The 19,327-nt window shown below is 44.2% G+C and overlaps 1 protein-coding gene across 3 annotated transcripts in view; it reads right to left on the minus strand.

The window, feature by feature from the left end:
- Positions 1 to 18,605, minus strand: part of KIAA1191 (KIAA1191 ortholog) — a 29,449-nt gene extending 10,844 nt beyond the window's left edge. The window contains exons 1-9 of one of the 3 annotated variants that reach the window (XM_069651452.1): positions 18,338 to 18,605; positions 17,241 to 17,318; positions 16,980 to 17,087; positions 16,750 to 16,829; positions 15,768 to 15,958; positions 15,072 to 15,189; positions 2,493 to 2,617; positions 1,444 to 1,556; positions 827 to 966 (exon numbers count right to left, since the gene is read on the minus strand). In XM_069651452.1, the coding sequence (XP_069507553.1) occupies positions 827 to 966; positions 1,444 to 1,556; positions 2,493 to 2,617; positions 15,072 to 15,189; positions 15,768 to 15,958; positions 16,750 to 16,777 (715 nt within the window). In that variant the 5' untranslated portion in view covers positions 16,778 to 16,829; positions 16,980 to 17,087; positions 17,241 to 17,318; positions 18,338 to 18,605. Of the gene's footprint in view, positions 1 to 826; positions 967 to 1,443; positions 1,557 to 2,492; positions 2,618 to 15,071; positions 15,190 to 15,767; positions 16,005 to 16,749; positions 16,830 to 16,979; positions 17,088 to 17,240; positions 17,319 to 18,337 lie in introns of all 3 variants that reach the window. The other 2 variants (XM_069651453.1, XM_069651454.1) reach the window with 2 other exon arrangements.
- Between the last annotated feature and the right edge of the window lie 722 nt (positions 18,606 to 19,327).

Consider the following 19,327-nt stretch of genomic DNA (forward strand, 5'->3'; position numbering starts at 1 on the left):
TTCCCGTTTCCAATATTCGTAAAATTAGACCTCTTCTTACTTGGTGCCACTAAGATTCTAATGTCTTCTTTAATCTTTGGGATTATTCTATTGTTCTATACTCCCATTTGGTCTTCATGTCTCCAAAATCTGCTTTTAATTCCTCCATCCGTCTCCTACACTCCTTACATATTCACGACTACCTCTGCCTCTTTGATGGCACTCCCAACTTAAATTCAACTTTCTCTGTATAGTACTTAAAGTCTTTTATGGACTTGCTCCCCATCTATCGTACTTCTAGTGTGCTTTTCTGTCCCGTACTTCACTCTGAAACCCATTTTCCTTTAACTGTATCTCGCCCTCCATGCGATTCTTCTTGTTTCCGTTATTTCTTTATTGGCTCCTCTGCACACTGGAATGCTTTCCGTCTCTCTCTGCGGCCTATTTACTCATATTCTACTTCCGGTGCTGCCCTAAAAAGTTCCCTACTGCAACCTTAATTGTATTTTAAGTCTTTTTTAATTGTACAGTTAATTGGTTTTGTACAGTACCTTGGCATAAGACACTGTAAATAACAAAAATCTGCTTCACATTCAGCAAGTAAGTATAATACATCTCCAAAAAAGTCACAGTTCTGCAAAACCGTGGTTATGGTAGAAAGATCTATAAGAAGACTACATGTTAGCCTTCTGTACTTGAAAATTAACTCTAGGGACAACGGAATGCTCAAGCCTGCTGCATCCATTTGTCAGCCACCAACACATGCATAGTCCATCAGAAATTGAGATCATCCCATCAGTGGCAGCAAACTATGTAAAAGGTACGACACAACTGGCTACAAATTTACCAGGGTCTGTAGTCGATTTCTGGACAGTTCGTGGTCCAAAGATACTCCATTTGTCCGATGCACGCTCTGCAGCACTTGAGTCAACAGAAATGAACTCCGTGCCAGGAAGAGAGGCTGTAGATCCCTGTCCAAACCAGCCCCTAGAGAGACAAATAGCGTGTTTTAAAAACAGACTTCAGAAGAGCAGTAGAACAAAGCGGGTTTAAAACAACGGCCTTGTGTGTGCAGATGGCTGAAGATGCTTGGTTATCATGTTACACCCCCCCCCCCCCACATCCTCCCCAGAGTGAAGATAATCTTGCACTCTCCACAACTGATAATTCACTCTGGGGGAGCGGGGGTGTGCAGTGAAAAGTGGTTTGCTATGTGAATGGTTGGCAAATTGAGGCCGTAAGGGGCTAGTGACTACCGCCATCGTGCAGCCAAGTATACAGCCCCATTCAAAAACATGCCTGGGTGAGGGAGGCAATTTAAATGCTTACATGATAGTGCGCTTATTCATAAGCATGCCTGTGCATGGCAAGTATGAGAGAATAAAAAAGCACAACTTGGAAGGATGTGAACTGTGTGCCAACACATTTCTCAAGAAAGAGATGAAGGTTTTTTGGTGCCAGTACCTGCGTGCTTGCTTTGGCGAGGACTGGGGAGTGCTACTTGGTGTTGACTGGGCAGAGGAGGTCTGCCTCTCTTCTTTGCAGGTGTCTTCATCCCCTGTCTGCATCTTTAGTGTCTGTTGAAAGGAGAAAAACGTTAACTCATCTTGTGAAAGCAAATTGTGACCAAAGCCACAAATCAAGAGTGGCACAGAAAAATAAAAGGACGAGAAGAAAACACCCGATTTTGCAAGTTTCTCACTGACAAGACCATGCCACCCCTACCCTTTGTGATCAATTTTGTCAAATATACACCCATTGTGAAGATACAGCATACATCAGAACTATGTGTGGCAAGTAAAGACTCCTTATTGCATGCATGGCAAGGGACTGTACAACGTCCCAATTTTCCACCACAACGAAGAACGGCTCGGGTTGCTAACCCTTAAATATGCCACAAAAATGCTTGCATCCAAGTTATGAAGCACAAGTGAAATATGCCCGAGAGCATCAATTTTCTTTTAATCCCACAAACAGAGAACTAGTACAGCCAAAACGATAATTGTATTTGTATGGTTTAGCATTCTTTTACTAATTATAAGAGAAGCTAGGTTACTGCAGCACATGAAAAAAAAAGCCAACTCCCAGAATCCCTCCACAACCAGTGCAACACAACAGCACAGTCTCAAGAACATGGAAAACACACAAACACTAAATAGCAATGTCAAAATGTGATGTCAAAATGTGTTTTCACAAGATCAAACTACTGTTATACAACTTCAGGTAAACTCTGCACTGCCCTTATGAGCAGATACAAAGACCTTTGATAGAGACACACAAAGTGAGGAAAGGTAACACAAAGACAATACAAAGTAACAAAATACAAAATGCAGTCACATCTCAATCAGTGATTTATGCCAATAGCACAATTCACTTGGGACATCTCATCTACTGGCCAATACCAGACCAGTCTTACACACACCCACTCCAGCTACAGGACAAAGACCTCAGTGAACGTTGTACCATGTCTCCTAAACCAAGTAGTAGTGTACAACCCCATCTGTAAGGCTTACATGCAGAGCCTCTGCCACACGATGGTATTTGGTCTCCTCCGCCGTGAGGCCCTTGTGTGGGGTGTATCCAGCGTCCCTCAGACCTGCCTGCTGCTCAAAACGCTGAATGCTCTCCTGGGTCTGCTCTGGAAAGGAGAATACATTCGTACAAAGCAATACAACAAGACAAATGCAGTGTTGTGGGGGTTGGGAAAATTCAGCTTCCCAGGCTGAGCGCTAGAGGGTGCACTGAAAAAGTGAGGAAAGGTTCATTAAATCACTGGCATGCTCAGGAAAGTAACGTGTCATGAAACGGCAACAATGATTACTAATTCAAAACAAAACCTTCCGTCACAATACGGACCCACTGGAAAACTACATGTGCAAATGAAGTTTCCATGGTTTGAATGAAATAGCAAAGCTGCGAAAGGGTGGGTGTAATAAAAAAAAAAAATTCACAGCATAATGCAGCACAATGACAAATTCTGCTAAACATTCCATGGTAAAAATCCCACCTGTGGGAGGCCAGGGTGATAAGAGCATACAATGTTACGATTCATGGGACAAGAAATGCACAGGCATGGCATTTACTACAAGGTAAAAGCTACTATATAGTGACGGTACATTTGTAGGACAAACAGGACAGGTTTGTTCGATTTGCGGTGGCCGTTTCTAAAAGGGTCAAACGTCTGCAGGGAAAGCTAATCAGCAATTTTATACCTCCAACGGATTGAAGGATTTGAAAAATCTTTTTCTGCCATCCCCCATTAGCTACTTGCAATAACAATATTCTGCCACAGGTAAAGTTTAGTCGCAACAGTAACTCATGCAACTTGGTCAAAGTGCATGAGATGATTGCAGTTTTAGTTACTGTACGGTTACAGTTCAGATCAGAAGTACTCCTAGGCGGCCATACAAGAGACCTCAGATGCCAAATGGGACACAGGGAGGTGGTCGACGACTTTCAACACCTTGGAAATTGCCCCCCCACCCCAAAAAAAAATAAAGAAAAACAAAAAAAAAAATGCTAAAAATTATAAAAACACACCAAGCCACTTGCTGAACAGGAGATCAGCTGTTGTCAACGATGCAAGTGGAAAATTATCAAGAGTTTTGACTGGGACTAATGCAGCTTAAACCAATCAGCTACCTGGGCAAGAATCTTGTGCTGTGTAGATTGATGACCAAGTCTAACCTAACTGGACTTGCATTCCAGACAAGTAGAACACTCGGCGCCAGAGGTTCTTAGACCAATTGCTCAAACTTGGCTGCTATACCCCTTTTCAAAAATATGGGGTGTTCACAGCATTTTATAAATTTGTAAAGCACTCTAAACCTGTGGGCACCGAGGCGCTTGTTACAGAACGTTGCACTTGCATGTGAACAGCAGAATCTGGAAGTTACGACTATGCTAATACTACACTACAAGAGCTGTATGCTGAGAGTGAAAAGTGAACTGAACTGCCAGGCAAGATAAAGCGGTTGCTTATTGGTCCAATAGGATTTCATGCTCTTGCATCCTCGAAGTTTCTGCTGGAAATGTCACGATGCAGTTCATGGTCTGCACGTTACAAGCACTACCAACACTGTTCCTGTCTTTCTAATCTTTAGTCTCAATTTCCTTTAGGATACGATCAGTTCTACTGCAGCATAATTTGGGCTAACCGTGCGACAGGTACATTGCATCTTAAATGTACCCACTCAGGTGAGAGTAAAAGTCCTTTAGTCTAACACATGGAATGAGCCTAAAGCATAACGGCGGTAGAAGCACAAGCCAATTTAAATTAGAGTATTGCTTGTTGCACTAGCCCTAAACCCATTGTGTAGGCAGAGTTTTTTTTTTCCTATGACAAATGCCTCTCCACTAATTGCATGAGCTTTCGAAACAGGCGGTTACTGATGTGCTTGATTGGTGCAGTCGAGTGACCATAGCAGGTTAGTCAGGTACTCCCTACCAACGCCACTGCAAACTACAGGTCAAGGTTGTATGAGAAACGGTCAGAATCTTGATTGGCAGATAACAGTGACACATTGATGCAACATTACAGGATAGCTAAGATGTACAGCCACGACAGAGGCAAGAGAGGTCCACGGAACATTTAATTTGTTGGGGTGTTCAAGGGAAGGGCTCATTAATTCTTTATGCAAGACTCGTGTGCAGGTTATGTCCTCCTGGTCTACAGGCAGTGTGAGTCTTACCTAGTGAGCCCAGACAAGTAGTTATGCAATCCAAAAAGCCTCTGTCCGCTTAAAGTGCCAGCCTCAAACGTGAAAGATGGTTCTAGCCAAATAAGGACTGGCGTCATGCTGTGTTACTGGAGGCAGAGTTCTCTCAGCATGCTCAGGCTTTCCAGTCTTCCCTAAACATCTAAATGAATATTAAGAGTCTTTTCTGTTGGTCTGACCACCGAGGGCGTTGCTCCTGCATGGTAATCGGGCTGTGCTGCCTTCCACTGCCCTCGATGGGGCAGTCTAGGTCAAAGAGAATGAAGGGCAGTTAACGGAGAACGTGGATTGGATCCAGGAGAATGTGTGGGGAAGGGATCCAGGCACGGGAGGTCAGTTATGGGTTGTCATATCTGGCATACCAGGGGCCCGAAGGAGTTGGTTAGATTCTAGCAGGCTGAAACCTTTGGATCTCCAGATGTTTTGGACAATTCCCATCTATGCTGGCAATGGGAGTTGTACTTCAAACCACCTGGAGAGCCAAAGGTTGCAGGCCACTGGATTATAGGCTACATCAACTCGAGGCAATTTAGGGTATAACAGGGAGACATGGTATTTAGTGGACCAAGTCTCCCAAAAAAGTGTCCAGAGGGAAGGGGAAAAATCCCCCTCACATGTGTAGGACAGACATCTGCCAAGTGAAGATCGACAACTTGTACATACCCTCCTCTGCTTCTGGATCAATAGCAGCCATGGATCGATGGATCCATTGTTGCAAGAGCCTTCACTGAATTAATCCTAGTGCTTATTTTCACTAGGGAAACACTGACACTTAAGCAAAACGGCAAAATTTCAGATTTTCAATACTAACGTTACATGCATAAGTCTAAAGACAGATGCTCAGATTATGCTTTCTCTTTCCTTTCTCAAGCAGCAAAGTTTTAACAATAATCAATACAACAAAGCATACAACTGCAATCTCCAAACATAGTGGAGTCTAGTTTAGATTATTGGCCCTTTTACACCACATGACTTTCCGGACCAATAGTCCATAACCAGTCCTATAAACACTATCCACCATCTTAAAACAGCCCCTTCTTTCACTGGTCTTTATGTGTCCCAACCAGTAAACGCAAACTAAATTCAACATTTACGCCTATTTTCACGTCCCGGGCTGCATTGGAACCTAGACACATCATTTGCATATTAACTATCACAAAATCATCAATACATCAGAGTATTCACGATTAGGGTGGGATAATCCTTCGCCTCCATGTCTTTAATAGAATTATGACTTTCTGTAACATGGTATTGAAAAATCTTCTATGTGAAGACCCGGAGGCTCAGATTATGCTTGTTCAAAGCTTACCTACCACCAACGTTGCAACTTATGGCAATACTCAAGCAATCTGCTGCCTTCCTAATATCTTCCAATCAGGCTCCTACATTATGCTCCTCTCAATGATTGAACACCATAGCGTGGCAATCATTGTAAGTATACTTGATTATTGCAACACTATCTTGGCTGGAACGTCACAGAAAAATAGCAAGCTACAGCCGATCCAAAACAAAGCCCTCAGAGCCGCTTGGGGCCTGAAACGCTCAGACCATATCTCACATATTAGACACAAGGCTCAATGGTTTTCCATTAAAGCTATACTGGCTGCATCACCAGAAAACACAACACATGCAGATTACACTGCTCTTCCCCACTAGTCAGTCACCCCCAGAATCAGTAGAAAGAGCTGGAGGTTCCAGCTTCATGGTCATCGTGCCCACCCTGAGGAACTATTTAACCCCTTGCATTCAAGAAGAACCCTTATACCACCTTTCTCGGAAAAAAAGTAAAAACTGCTCTGTTCAATAAATACTTGACTGCCTCACTAGCACAATGTATAAAACCTTCTTTGACCACACCTGTCCCAACTGCTCCACAAATTGACAAGGGGGGGGGGTCCTGGGAGTCCCTCTGCCAGACATCAGTCCTGGTTACGAGAGACTTACCCAGAGTCTTTAGCTCACTATCTTTCACAGAGAAGAAATATTCCAAACATATCAATCTTTGTCCTGCCCTGGGGCAGTCCAGCACCGAAATGCTAGGCAATTGAGTACCAACAGCATCCCCAGACACGTGTTTCGGTCTGGTGGAGGAGCTTTGGGTCTCACCCTAAGTTACTAGGGGAATCCAGACGTGGACCCCTTGCTCACTATTCTTAGAGAGGCACAGATCCACCCTACTGATGAGGTCCAACCAGACCAAAACACGTGGCTGGGGATGCTGTTGGAACTCTTGTGCAGAGGAGAATTGCCCAGCATTTCGGTGCTGGACTGCCCCAGGGCAGGACAAAGACTGATATGTTTGGGATATTTCTTCTGTGTGAAAGATAGTGAGCTAAAGACTCTCGGTAAGTCTCTCGTAACCAGGACTCATGTCTGGCAGAGGGACTCCCAGGACCCCCCCTTGTTAATTTGCACATTCTGATCCACTACTGTGCTATTCATCTGTCTGACCCTGTGAATATGATTCTAGTGCAGGGATACCTCCGGGTCTGGGCACCATCAATAAATACAATAGCACTTTATATCCTGCTTGGGTTATCACCCATTTCGCTAGAGTTGCCAGAGTTACTGCCCAGGTTTTCCTCAATTCAAAAGAGCTTTAGTCATGTTTGCGTATGCCAATAAGCATTTAACCGGGCATAGCTTAAGATGATCAGGAAAAGAATCATACAGCATTGTTCTTAAACTAGTTTTTGAGGTCTGAGCAACTTAACCCCCTTCAGCAATCTGCATATCAAAAGGGTGTTCTCCGACTGCTAACCCCTCTACCTGCCAAAATCGGTGAGCGAGCCGTATTAACAGTCCTGTAAGCCTGGCCCTGTGCCACCAGCTGTGCTATATAATGGACCATGAAGGACAGGAACGTACATCCCTCTGGAACAGATGTGGTGTACGTTGCCAAATTGGCATAGCTGGTGCATGATCTGCATGCTTTCCTGGAGACCAAGACTATGTTCAGCCTTGTCCTATAATCCTGGCCTAGCCCAGGATCCAAAACTGCCCAATATAGTGAGGCTGCCCGCGCTCTCTAGCAGGTGACCGTCTCCCAAGAGCTTACGCACGATCAGCTCGTACCTCAGAAGAGCTATCGGATTGTCATGCACCATCTCCAGCAGATCTGGAAACCACAGTTTGCCCCTTCAATCCGCAGTGATCAGAATCAGAGACTTGCTGCGTCCTGACTTAAGCCAGCGTCCTCGCCATAATTGAAAACAGTGGGAATGCACTCTGTAGTCGGGCCCAGGTCTGGAGAAATGCACCAGCCGCCTCTGCTTCAGGATCTGGTCTCCAATTGAACCCAAGTAGTGTTTGTTCAACCGAGGTCTGCCTGACACAGTCCCCATCTTGCCATCAGTCGTCCAGCTTCCAATCGCTGAGGAAGTTCCAGTCGGCTACCTTGCTCCAGCAGCCACGTAGCTATCCAGCCATCACGGACACTTCTCTCTGAAGTCATAAGTGCCAAAATTAATTCGCCAGCTCTGCCAGCATTCTGCATCTCGTGCAGCCCAATCCATTTTATGTATTTGACCGTAGACACGTTGTCCATCTTGAGATCGCAACATTGTGCCCAACATTTCACTGTGAACAAGCCTTCAAACAGCTCGAGGCAGTTGATACGTAGGTCTAGTTCTTTCTCTGACCATCTGCCCCCAGATCAATCTGTTGACAGACTGTTCGGTCCGGGGATGAGTGAAATTGCTCTCCCATTCCAGGCGTCCATATGTTGTAGCCATCACTCCAGCTCCTCTCGCTTCTTGTGATTTGCTTGTAGGATAAGCCCCTCGAGGTGTTAAAGTGGCCCTGGAAAGATCAATTGGATGATGAAAAGCGCCACACCACTTAATCTCTCGCAACGACCTCAGTGTTCCTTTCACCCCCCCCCCCTGGATGGCGGTGTCTTTGCTCAAGATAGACACAGTGTCCCCTGCAACGCATCTACCATGAAACCCAAGAATTGCATGGTTTGCTCCGGAGAGGTTTCTTACACCGGATTCCTGATCAAAATCTTGTCCCAACACATTAAGCATGCGTCTTCCAGATATCAGTCTTATCCCGTTTTCAGATATGTCACCACTGGTTTCAACAGTTTAGCAAAACAGCACGGGGCCAATGCCAGCCTGAACGGCAGACATGTGAATTCCCAGATCCGTTCCTTCCATCGGAATCTTACAACTTTCCATTGATCTGCTGCAGTGGGCACAGTGAAGTATGCATCCCTGAGATCTATCCTGACTAGCCAATCCCCTGGCTGCAAGATGTCTGAGGAGGTATATCCCCTCCATCTTTAAGTAAACAAAGCTGTTCAGCTCTCCCAGATTATGACAAGTCTCAGTTTGTGGCTCCCTTTTACTAAAAACATGCTTACGGAACTTCAAGGGTCTGACACTTGCACAATGGCTGCTTTTTATTCTAGACCTAGTATTTCTGTGCGTGTCTAGTAGCAACTTGTCTGCTGCGTTTAGCCACTTTGCTTGCACTGGGAGTGTAAGAAAGGCTAAAACATCTATAACCCACGCATCGGAAGCTACCAGATGCCAGTTCTCTACGCATTGCACTAATCTACCGCCTACATGTGCATCTGCTCTCACGCAAGTTATTTTGTTGCGGACGAGCTGCCTGTCTCCAGTCCCTTCCTCCCGAAGGAAGGGACTGGATGATTGAACTTGGGTTCAATCATCTTGTCTCCGTTGGTTCCCATCATTGAAGGACCTATTGTATGTACAGTGGCTGGCAGAGCAGCCTATGCCGGCCCGTCCAAGAATGCGTTTGCTGATGAGTCACCAAATAACTTGCTGCCTTCTCGGAGGAGGTCAACTCAGAGTTTTGGGTTCATCTCAGCCTCTCAGTGGTAGTAGCAATGTTGGCATTACCTAACAGGCAGATCGCTATCTGGGCCCAGCCCGTCAAGATCGCTGCCTTGTTATTTTCCTTTGTTTCTTCAGCCATTCGTAAAAATGTTTTAAGTGAACCAACCATGTCCAGAATTTTGTCCTGCCAGGATCCATCTTGCCCCTTCTTTACGCATCTGCTCATAAACGTGACCCTTCGGTCATCTATTTCTGGGGCTTCTGCAATCCCTTCAGGGAGATGTGGCCTAGAGCATTCTGCCCTAAGCTCATTTCTAGCCTCCTTCACGAGAGGCATCCTAAAACGCTTTCTCGGGTATGCCGTGGTCTTGGTGGCGGCTCCAACTCAGGTGATCACGTGTGTATAAAGGCATCAGGTGTTGGCTTCTCAAGCCTTACAGGCCTGTTACTGTTCCCTTGTTCATGTGATCTTTTGATCCCATCCACGTTAGAAAACTTTAGCCAGTCCCCCATTATGGACAATTGATGTGACCCATCCCTAGACTTTGAGCTTTCTGAAGAACTTGCCCCATACTGGACTGAAATCTCTTCTGGCTGATTTGAGTTCTACCCTCATCACTACTCATTCTGTGATCAACGGGAGATTACGTGAAGGTTCTTGGGCCTGATCCCATCAAATGTAACTATATATTGTCTTACAGAAATATTTTCAGCGAGTCACGTATATTGCCAAATACTCCACTCAGGTTTTACTGTAATTACTGGATAGGGATGGTGGGGGTTATTGTTATAAAAGGGGGGTGGGGGCTAATGAGAGCAGGAGGAGCCGATATGGGCACAGGAAGTCTCGAATGTAAATGGAGTAAAGATGAGGAATAAACTGATAAGAAATTGGGTTAAAATGGGCATAGGTCTGCTGATAAGCATAGTTCGGAACAATGTGTTGGTGTACATGAAAATGCTCATTCAAGGTCTGATGGTTATCAGACTCTGCAAGTTGTAGCTTATTCTTTTGGAGTGTTGATGGTTAGTCTGTGTGTGAAAGTATTGTTTTTGTTTCTTATTTTCTTTCGAATCTTTTTTCTTTTTCTATTTTTTTCTTCCCTCTTCCTTATTATTGTGATGATTGGGTTAGTGAAATTGGATGTGTATATATGGTTATGCTCTATATACATGACAGTATATAACATGAAACCGCTGAATTTTGTTTTGTGGAATGTAAAAGGTATAAATGTGCTCTTAAGCGACTGAAGGTTTTGGCAAGGATCTGGAGAAATAGAGGGGAATATAATATTTCTTCAGGAAACTCATTTGACTGAACACTGAGTGTCTTTAACTATCTCTAGATACCCACAAGTTGTGTCCAATTGCTACGATTCTAAATCAAGAGGGGCAAGTATATTTATTTAGAAAGGGATTACCAATCAGGGTTGAGAAAATAAAGGATGAGTGCCGTCTATTCCTACTAGAGTTGTTGTGCGATGGCAAAAAGGTGGACAGTGAGAACTGCGTATGCACCTAGTTTGCCAAATGAGCAGTTTTTTGCTATGTTGGTTTATTTACTGAGTGAAATGGAGGGAGAAAGGGGGAGACTTTAATGTAGTAATGGATTGTATTTCAGACCGGAAATCAGAATGTAGATATAGCAGTGAGAAAATTAGTATAGTGCTCAGGGATTTTGCATATAAATATAAGTTGGTAGATGTGTGGAGGGAAATTCAAAAAGGGGAGAAAGAATACACCTTTTATTCCAAGGTCCATAAATCATATTCGAGGATTGATCATTGGCTGGTTAGTCAGACGATATGCATGGATATTGAGAGGAATCTCAGATCATGCATTATTTGATATACAAATAAATATGAAAAGGTATGAAGGAGAGTTCAAAAAGATGGAAGTTGCAAGCGGGGGTAGGGAAGGATCCCGTGGTTACTACCGGTCTGGAAACATTAAAAAAGGTCTTTGATGAAAACAAGAAGTCAGCAGGCATTAAAGTTGTTTGGGATTGCTTTAAGGCAGTGTTACATGGAGAGCTCATAAGTAGGTTGGCATATGCTAAGGGGGAAAACCTGTTAGATAGTAATACATTGGGAGAGGGGGTTGCAGAATTAGAGAACTTGTGCAATTTTAGATACAGAGTCAAACAGGACGAAATTGAGGAAGTTGGAGGGTGGAATGATGAATCAAGTACATACAATGGCAGACAAAGGGATTGTTTTATACCAAGCAGACATTCTGGGAGTCGAGATAAAAATGGTAAGTTGTTGGCCAATTGATTGAAAGGAATGACATCTGAAACATGCATTACTTCCAAACTAACTGATGGAGACCTTAATCAAAAATATAGAAATGTGACTATTTGTGATTTTTATTCGCAATTATACGAAGAGGAACTTTCTCCAAGTGATGAAGCTTACATAGTTTCTTTATTAAGATTAATAATTTGAAGTTACCGGCTGAACTGAAGATTAATGTTTATGAGATACATAATGCTATAAACAATTGAATGATGGGAAGTCGCCAGGTGGCCCGATTTCTGAATTCTATAGTTTGTGGATCAGTGGTCACCAATATTATGTTAGGTTTTTAAATGATCTTTTGGTGTCAGGAATGTTATGCGACTACATGAACGAAGCCTTGATAGTCATACCTAAACCAGACAAGGATCATAAAAAGTGATAACAATAGACCAATATCGCTGTTGAATGTGGATCTAAAAATCGTACTAATATATGGTCAAATAGGTTGATGGAATGTGCGGGAGGTCTAATAGATGAATCGCAAGCAGGCTTTACTCCGGGGAGATTTGGGTATGATAATATTAGGACAGTGTTATATGTTAATAGGGGTGAAGGGGGAAGGGACAGGGTTGTAGGGTTTTTCGATTGAGGGCGCGTTGGGTTAATTGGAGGTTTCTGAACATACATTGATAGAAATGGGGTTTGGCCCTGTATTCATGTGAATGGTTGATTGTATTCATAAAGACATACTGTGGAAGTGTTACTTAATGGGTTGATATCCAAATCCTTTCCACTGTCAAAAAGGTACCAGGCAAGGATGCCCGCTGTCACCTTTTTTGTTTAATTTTGCTTTGGGATCACAGGCAGCATATATACGGCAATGTGAGAGAATTAAAAAAGGTATTATTGGGAAAACTGAAGTAAAATGCAGATGATAGGATGATTCTTCTTTCAAACCCTAAGTTGTGTGGAACACTGCTGAAACAAGTGTTTGAGGTTGGTAGGCTGTTTGGACATAAGATACATTGCGATAAAATGGGAGGGGGGAGAAGTGGAAAGTGAGAAGCAAAGGAGAAACAGAAATAATAATGGCAACAAATGCTGTTAGTGCAGGGGGCTGTATGGGTACAGATACAGCCCCCAGTGCAAGGGGTGGCCCAGAGGCAGTATGGCAGTGTGAGCAGGTAGCTGGGCCCGGAGGACAGAGGGTGGCCAGGTGCACAGTGCCAAGAGAACAGATCAGCAGGGGAGCGAAGGCAGGGAAGAAAGAGGAAGGTCTTGAGGCGCTTCCGGAACCGGAGATGGTTCTCCTCTAGTTTAAGAGGCGCAGGGAGGAGGTATCTTTTTTCTCTTCTTAAACTTTGTCTACGGTCATGTGTGGTGGGTTTGTGTGTGGAGTGTCACATGGGATTTTAAATGAGTTATATTGAATTATAAATTTGATATAGTTAAGGATTTAGTCAAGTAGTATATTTAGTTATAACAGTATGGGATGTCACCGATTTTGGTATGTAAATATTGCAGTGCGTTTGCTGAACCCATGTATGTTGGAAATGTATTTGAATGTAAAACTAAAAAAAAAATAAAATACTACGATTGCTAGCTCGAGCAATCAGACAGTCTCAGATTATAAACACGCTCATTCAATGTCAATTTGAGTGCGCATATAGCGCGATTCAATCGTGCTGATAATACCCTGAAATACGCGTCAGGACTCTGTGCTGGCTTGTGCTACCATCAATGGTCACGGAAGACTGACCTGGGAGCCCCAAAACTTCCTTCAGTCCCGCTGAGCTCCGATAGCTTCCGTGACAATAATGCCCACTTTGTTAGCCTGTACTGTTGCGGTCGCCATAGCACTCGCCCTGTCGCAACCAATAAAGTATCTAGATTCCCTAACGTTCTACGGATACACTCCAAGCTGCCTGCACACCACCATTGCAGCCTTCCCAACACTAGCGCTGACAGCCTCAACGTTTCCACGCATTTAAAAATATAATGAAGACAATGTTGGCCAAGCAGCAAAGAAAGAATTCAAGATGGTGGACAATGTTTATGGGTCTGGTTATGGATTAAACGACAAAAAGGTTACGAGTTTTAAAAAGGACAATAATATAAACTACCAAAAACAAATTATGTTAGGGGTTGCTGCTATGCTTGGTTATATTGATTGTTGCTGCTCGAGAAAGATGGAATTCATAATCCGAGCATCCAGGTCTTGACATAGAATTGGAAAGCGAGCTTATATCCACAATAAGACTCCAAGAGGATGCACTACTCATGGCTGTGCTTGGCCCTATACCCCCACACTTATTAACAAATTAGTTGCCTCCACAACAGCATTCATCTGTGTCCACATTGCAACAGCTTGGCAGACAGTTAACGCCCATGCCGTGGCTCACATCCCTAGAGGTGATATCCAAAGGGTCTGCAACCTTTGGCTATCCAGTTGTTTTTACAGGTGTTGAACTCCCATCAGCCCTAGCCAATAGTGATGATCATGGAGTTATGTTCCCAAACATCTGAAGAGCCACAGGTTGCAGACCCCAGTAGTATCACAACCCCAACCATGACCTTTAGCCATGGCTGCTAACCATGTCCGAACTGAAAGAATTAGACAAAAAGAGCAGGGATATAACTAGTAAACAAGCAGATCCCACCAGCTACAGCCACTATCCCCATTGCACCAATACAACTAAAACTGTATGGGCCAATGACCATGTCAGGCCCCCCCTCCCCCCTCACTGAATTCTGCAGTGATTTTCCCTTGCAGCATTATTATACCAGACACTTTGATGCTACCTTGTATTAATGCACATTTTGTTGATTAATGCGAAAACGAAAAGGCAGTGCAAACGTTCTATGGCGACTGCTGCGATATAATTCCTGTAGGGTGGTAGGTGGAAAATTGGCACTTAAACTCTGAATGTTCCTCCATTCAAGCATGTAGGATTAACGTTTGGAAAACACAAAAAGGTGATTTCCAAGAGTAGACTTTCAGTAAAGCAGGAACGGATCATCAACTTTGTAATCAATTTTTCCTTTGAAACGGTTCCATTTACTGATCCAGCCAGACACGGTTACATGCGTGCGAGCTGTGGCCCATGAAGAAAAATGATCCTACTCCTATGCATGCTGCTAGCCTATGATGAACACACGTGTACCACCCCCCCCCCCCCAACCACATCCCCCACTGGATATTTCACTCAAATTAGAACACATAAAATTTAAAGAACATAAATGAGGATCTACAGAACAGTGAGAAAAGTGAACCGACACAGAAGAACCCCATTATACTCCCCACAAAGTAGAAGTGAAGAGCTTACTTGTCATTAAGGAGTTCATGATAATGGAGGTGGCCTTTGCCTTCACCACGGGAACCTTGTTCGCGTATTCCGAAGTTTGGGTATTAGTAGCAGGGAAACTAGCATCTCCTTCCTCAACCTGGAGGAGGTGCAATTGAAGGACAGAAAAAAAAAAGAAAAAAAAAAAAAACATTACCTTAACAACAAAACCCAAGATTTAACCCTAAAGACTGCGATGGAGATGCCTAAGGACATGCTCAGATTGCAAATGAAGGGCATGGGTGAACTGAAATGAGCAATTTATTAGAATTGAGGCACGGGTAGAACTCCAGTGCTCTGGTTCTTGTGAATTGCTGGAACACAAGAAAACAAAGTTTAAGAAACTAACTTTCAAGTGGCCAACTGAGCATAACTTGGAAGCATGGGTCCACAGATAAACGTAAACAATTGTCCAAGAGCCTCATGGTAGAGCAAAACCGTCTAGGATATCCCCGATGTTTGAGACTACTACTTCTACACAAATCCCATGTGGTATGGACACCTGCACAGGACATGCAACATTCCTGAAAACTATTATTCCTGTTACTTGACCCCAGTCAAGAATTGCCCGCAGGATAATTCACCGAGGTATACAATATTTAAATAGTCCTAATACTAACTCAATCGTAAGAAGATCAGAAGTAAAATGGCTTCCTTTTCAAAGTCTGATGTGCATACCTTGGAGAGCATCTTGTACTTGCGCTCCGGGATAACAGGCTGCCTCCAAAGGATATTACTGCACATGTCTGACGGAGGAGGGCTCATCGGGGCAGTGTCGTCCATGGCATCATCGTAACTGAACGCCCTACGCTGCATTCCCACAGGCAGCGACATCTTGCCTAGAAGGCCCCCTGGGCTGTGTTCAATTGCTGAGAACAAAGAGCCTCATGGTCACTAGGACATATGTCTGTAATACTGAAACCACAAGCCAAAAACAGCAGAGCCTAAATGAAATGAACAGAACGGGTGACAGCAAAGCTACAGAGAAAATGCAAGGAACGTATAAAGTAGAGGGGAATATGAAGACACCACAAGCAACCAAAACGAGACAGCAAGGTGCATCATTCGAAGAAAGCTAGCCTGCAAAAAGCGAGCTTTGAGACGGGAGGTATGCATACGCAAAAATAAAACTAATCCAACACCTACCTATACCAAAATCGAATTTGGTGAGGAAGCAGGGGAGTAACATGAACCCACACCGGTAATAATTCCAGGGGTGTGCAACCTGTGAGATGTTTTGGACCACAACTCCCAAAGTCCTAAGCCATTAACTATGGTGGCTAGGGCCGATGGGGTGTGTAGCCCCAAACACATGGCGAGCCAAAGACTACAGATCCCTGCTCTAGAGAAACTCGGGGAAGAGGTATTTTACCACGGCTGAAACTATACCTGGTTTTTCAAGGTGTGCTGAGCACTTTAAAAAGAAAGCTACATAATAAAGTACAGTTCCTTCGAGCGGCCTGCGGTGTCACAATGGGTGCCTGAAAACATGAAGCTTCCGCAAGGGGTTGTGGGCATTAACAACCTCTCACATACACAACCAAGTGAGAAATACGCTGGGGTTACTAAGGCACAGCGCTACACAACACGATTCCACATGAACAAGCAATCTATAGCTAACGTGTAGGATGAGAACTAAATTGTTGAAGGACGTTTTTACCCGGAATATCAGCTTGCTGCGAGGCCATGGCAGGGGTTGAGACCCAGGCCTTTTCTAGCGTTCCAGAAAATCCGGTTTACCTGCCACCCGAAAGAAAACGTGCTTTTAAATCCGATTCGACACAATTCAGCAAACATGCAAACTACAGATCGATCGCGTAGATGTACCCATGTCTGTTAAACAGCAAGCTTAAGCAAGTGTGCAGATGCAAATAAAATGACTTGACTTACCAGGGTATGCAAATTAAGCGGCAGGCGTGCGAAGTTAACGTGCAGTCTCTTTTAAGATGCCAGTATATAACATACTGAAGCTGGAATTCACAAAGACTTCAACGAATCCTGTGCCAAGACATCAACAATTAAATGATTACATATTGCACAATGGTCACAACAGAAAATACAAACCCACTCTCCAACTACTGCCGTCTTTAATGCCCCACTACTCCAGAAAACTGAACGCAAACAAATCAGAATACCACTGCACGCACTTACCAAGATGTTTGTGGAAGCGATGGCGCACTGGATGTTAACAGTTTGGTTCCTGTGAGATGTCAAATGGGAACATGGTGCCTGCAAGGATTTAATTAGCAGAGCATTACGAGAATTCCTGTAGGTCATTTATTAAGAGTAGTGGAGGTATTAGAAGGCAATCTTACTTCCATAGCTGCCTACATTTGAAAATCAAAAACCTTGAGACGAATGCCCCGCCCACATCCAAACATGACTGCGCTCCTTCGCACAAACGCCCCACCTACATGTCAAAATGTGTAGTTTGCACTTTACAGTGGAACGCAATGTATTTGATTAAATTGGCTATTCATAACTACCCAGATTGCAAAGGACGAATGGCATACGCCTTCCATAAACTCAATACACACAAAACCAAGAGGATATGTTCTTCAAATAGCGTTTTTGAAAACGTTAGTACCAAAATTGGACATTTCACTTTAGTGGTTTTTCATCAGCGTAGTGGTGAGGTGTCCATCATGCAAACTTGATGGCTGTGGTGCAATCCCTGAGGTCGGCATAAATTCAAAGAGGACCTTCAATGTTTCTCACTTTAAGCTGGGGGTGACGGACCCTCTACTTGAGCCCTGCCAAACAAAAATGAAAGCTGAAAAAATAACGGGGAATACTGCTTTCAATCCGCTGTCATTAATGACACCGGATTTAAAGCAGCATTAGCCACGTTTATTTTGCTTAAGATGTCATTCTTTTTGCGCAGTTTGTCTTATGTTTTAGTCGCCCTCAATGGATTGAAAGCAGGATTGTACGTTTATTTTGCTCCAGTCTGCATTCTTTTTGGTCCCGCCCACAGAAACCAGGAGAGTCTAGTGTCTTCCCCGAAGACTAGCAGGTATGCGGACTCCACCCTCCACCCCTCCCCACCTCAGTGTTCCAACTCACGCTGGAACAGCTCCTACCGAGAATCTCAATTAAACCGCTTTACCGTCGCAAAAGGAAAGAAGCGACCACGCATGAACGACACACAATCCGCTGCCTTTATCTCTATGGGCCAATCAACGGCCTCTAGCCACTAAAGCCAAAGCTCCCTTTTACGCGCAACCAGACACTTTACCATCACCTACCGTTCCGGCACTAACAGCCGCTTCTCGGTTTCCAAGATCCTCGAAATCGATCGCAGCTGATCCAAGCCCCGGGCAAGTAGGGGAAGCCCATGGTCCGACCAAAAGCAGTAATTGCGATGGAAAATGGCGACGAGACCCGTCTGCGCATGCGCTTAACCAGCGTGAATAACCATCCAGGGATACTGCTAAACGGCGATTCAGCGCTCGCCCAGAATGCACGGTGTCGGTGTGCTCCGTGCACTGCAGAGAAAAAACAAGAATCCAATTTCCAGCTCTCGCGAGACTAGAGATTATACGCAAAAGCGTACGTAACGTATTTTGGCAGTAGACTAGAGCGTCCTTGGGTGAGGGTGGAGCAAATGCAAAGCCGAGCTCCATGCTAGCTGTAAACAATAGATCTTGGGAAAGCGAAACAAGAAAGGAATAAAAATAAAAAAATGTTTAGGGATTCCAAAATACCTTTTTTTCTATGCGAAACACTTGAGAACTGGTTTTAAATCTCGCTTTTGTATTCGATTTGAATCGGCTGAATGCTTCTGTGCCATTTATTTTTTATTTTGATGGAAGATGAAAGGTAGTGCACCTTTGACTTAACTAACTGCATCGGTTTGGGACACTACATACTAAAATCTCTCAAGTTTCCTGTTACCGTGTATAAGAAGGCCACACAGTCCTGTGTTTAACTCGAACTACTATTACGACAGTTTTTCCTAAAGTCCTCACACTTTATAAACTATACCACCTGATAATAGGGTTGCAAGTAGGGCTCCCCTGTCCCCACCCCCCTCCATGCTCCTTGTTCTCCGATGCTCCCCTTGTCCCCCCCACCCTCATGCTCCTTGTTGCTCCAATGCTCCCCTGTCCCCCATCCCCCTCCATGCTCCTTGTTCTCCAATGCTCCCCTTGTCCCCACTACCCCCCATGCTCCTTGTTGCTCTGATGCTCCCCTGTGCCCCACCCCCCTCCATGCTCCTTGTTTCTCCGAACATT

Source organism: Ambystoma mexicanum, chromosome 3p, assembly GCF_040938575.1.
Source record: "Ambystoma mexicanum isolate Mex_15411 chromosome 3p, UKY_AmexF1_1, whole genome shotgun sequence".
In the NCBI taxonomy this organism is placed as follows: Eukaryota; Metazoa; Chordata; class Amphibia; order Caudata; family Ambystomatidae; genus Ambystoma; species Ambystoma mexicanum.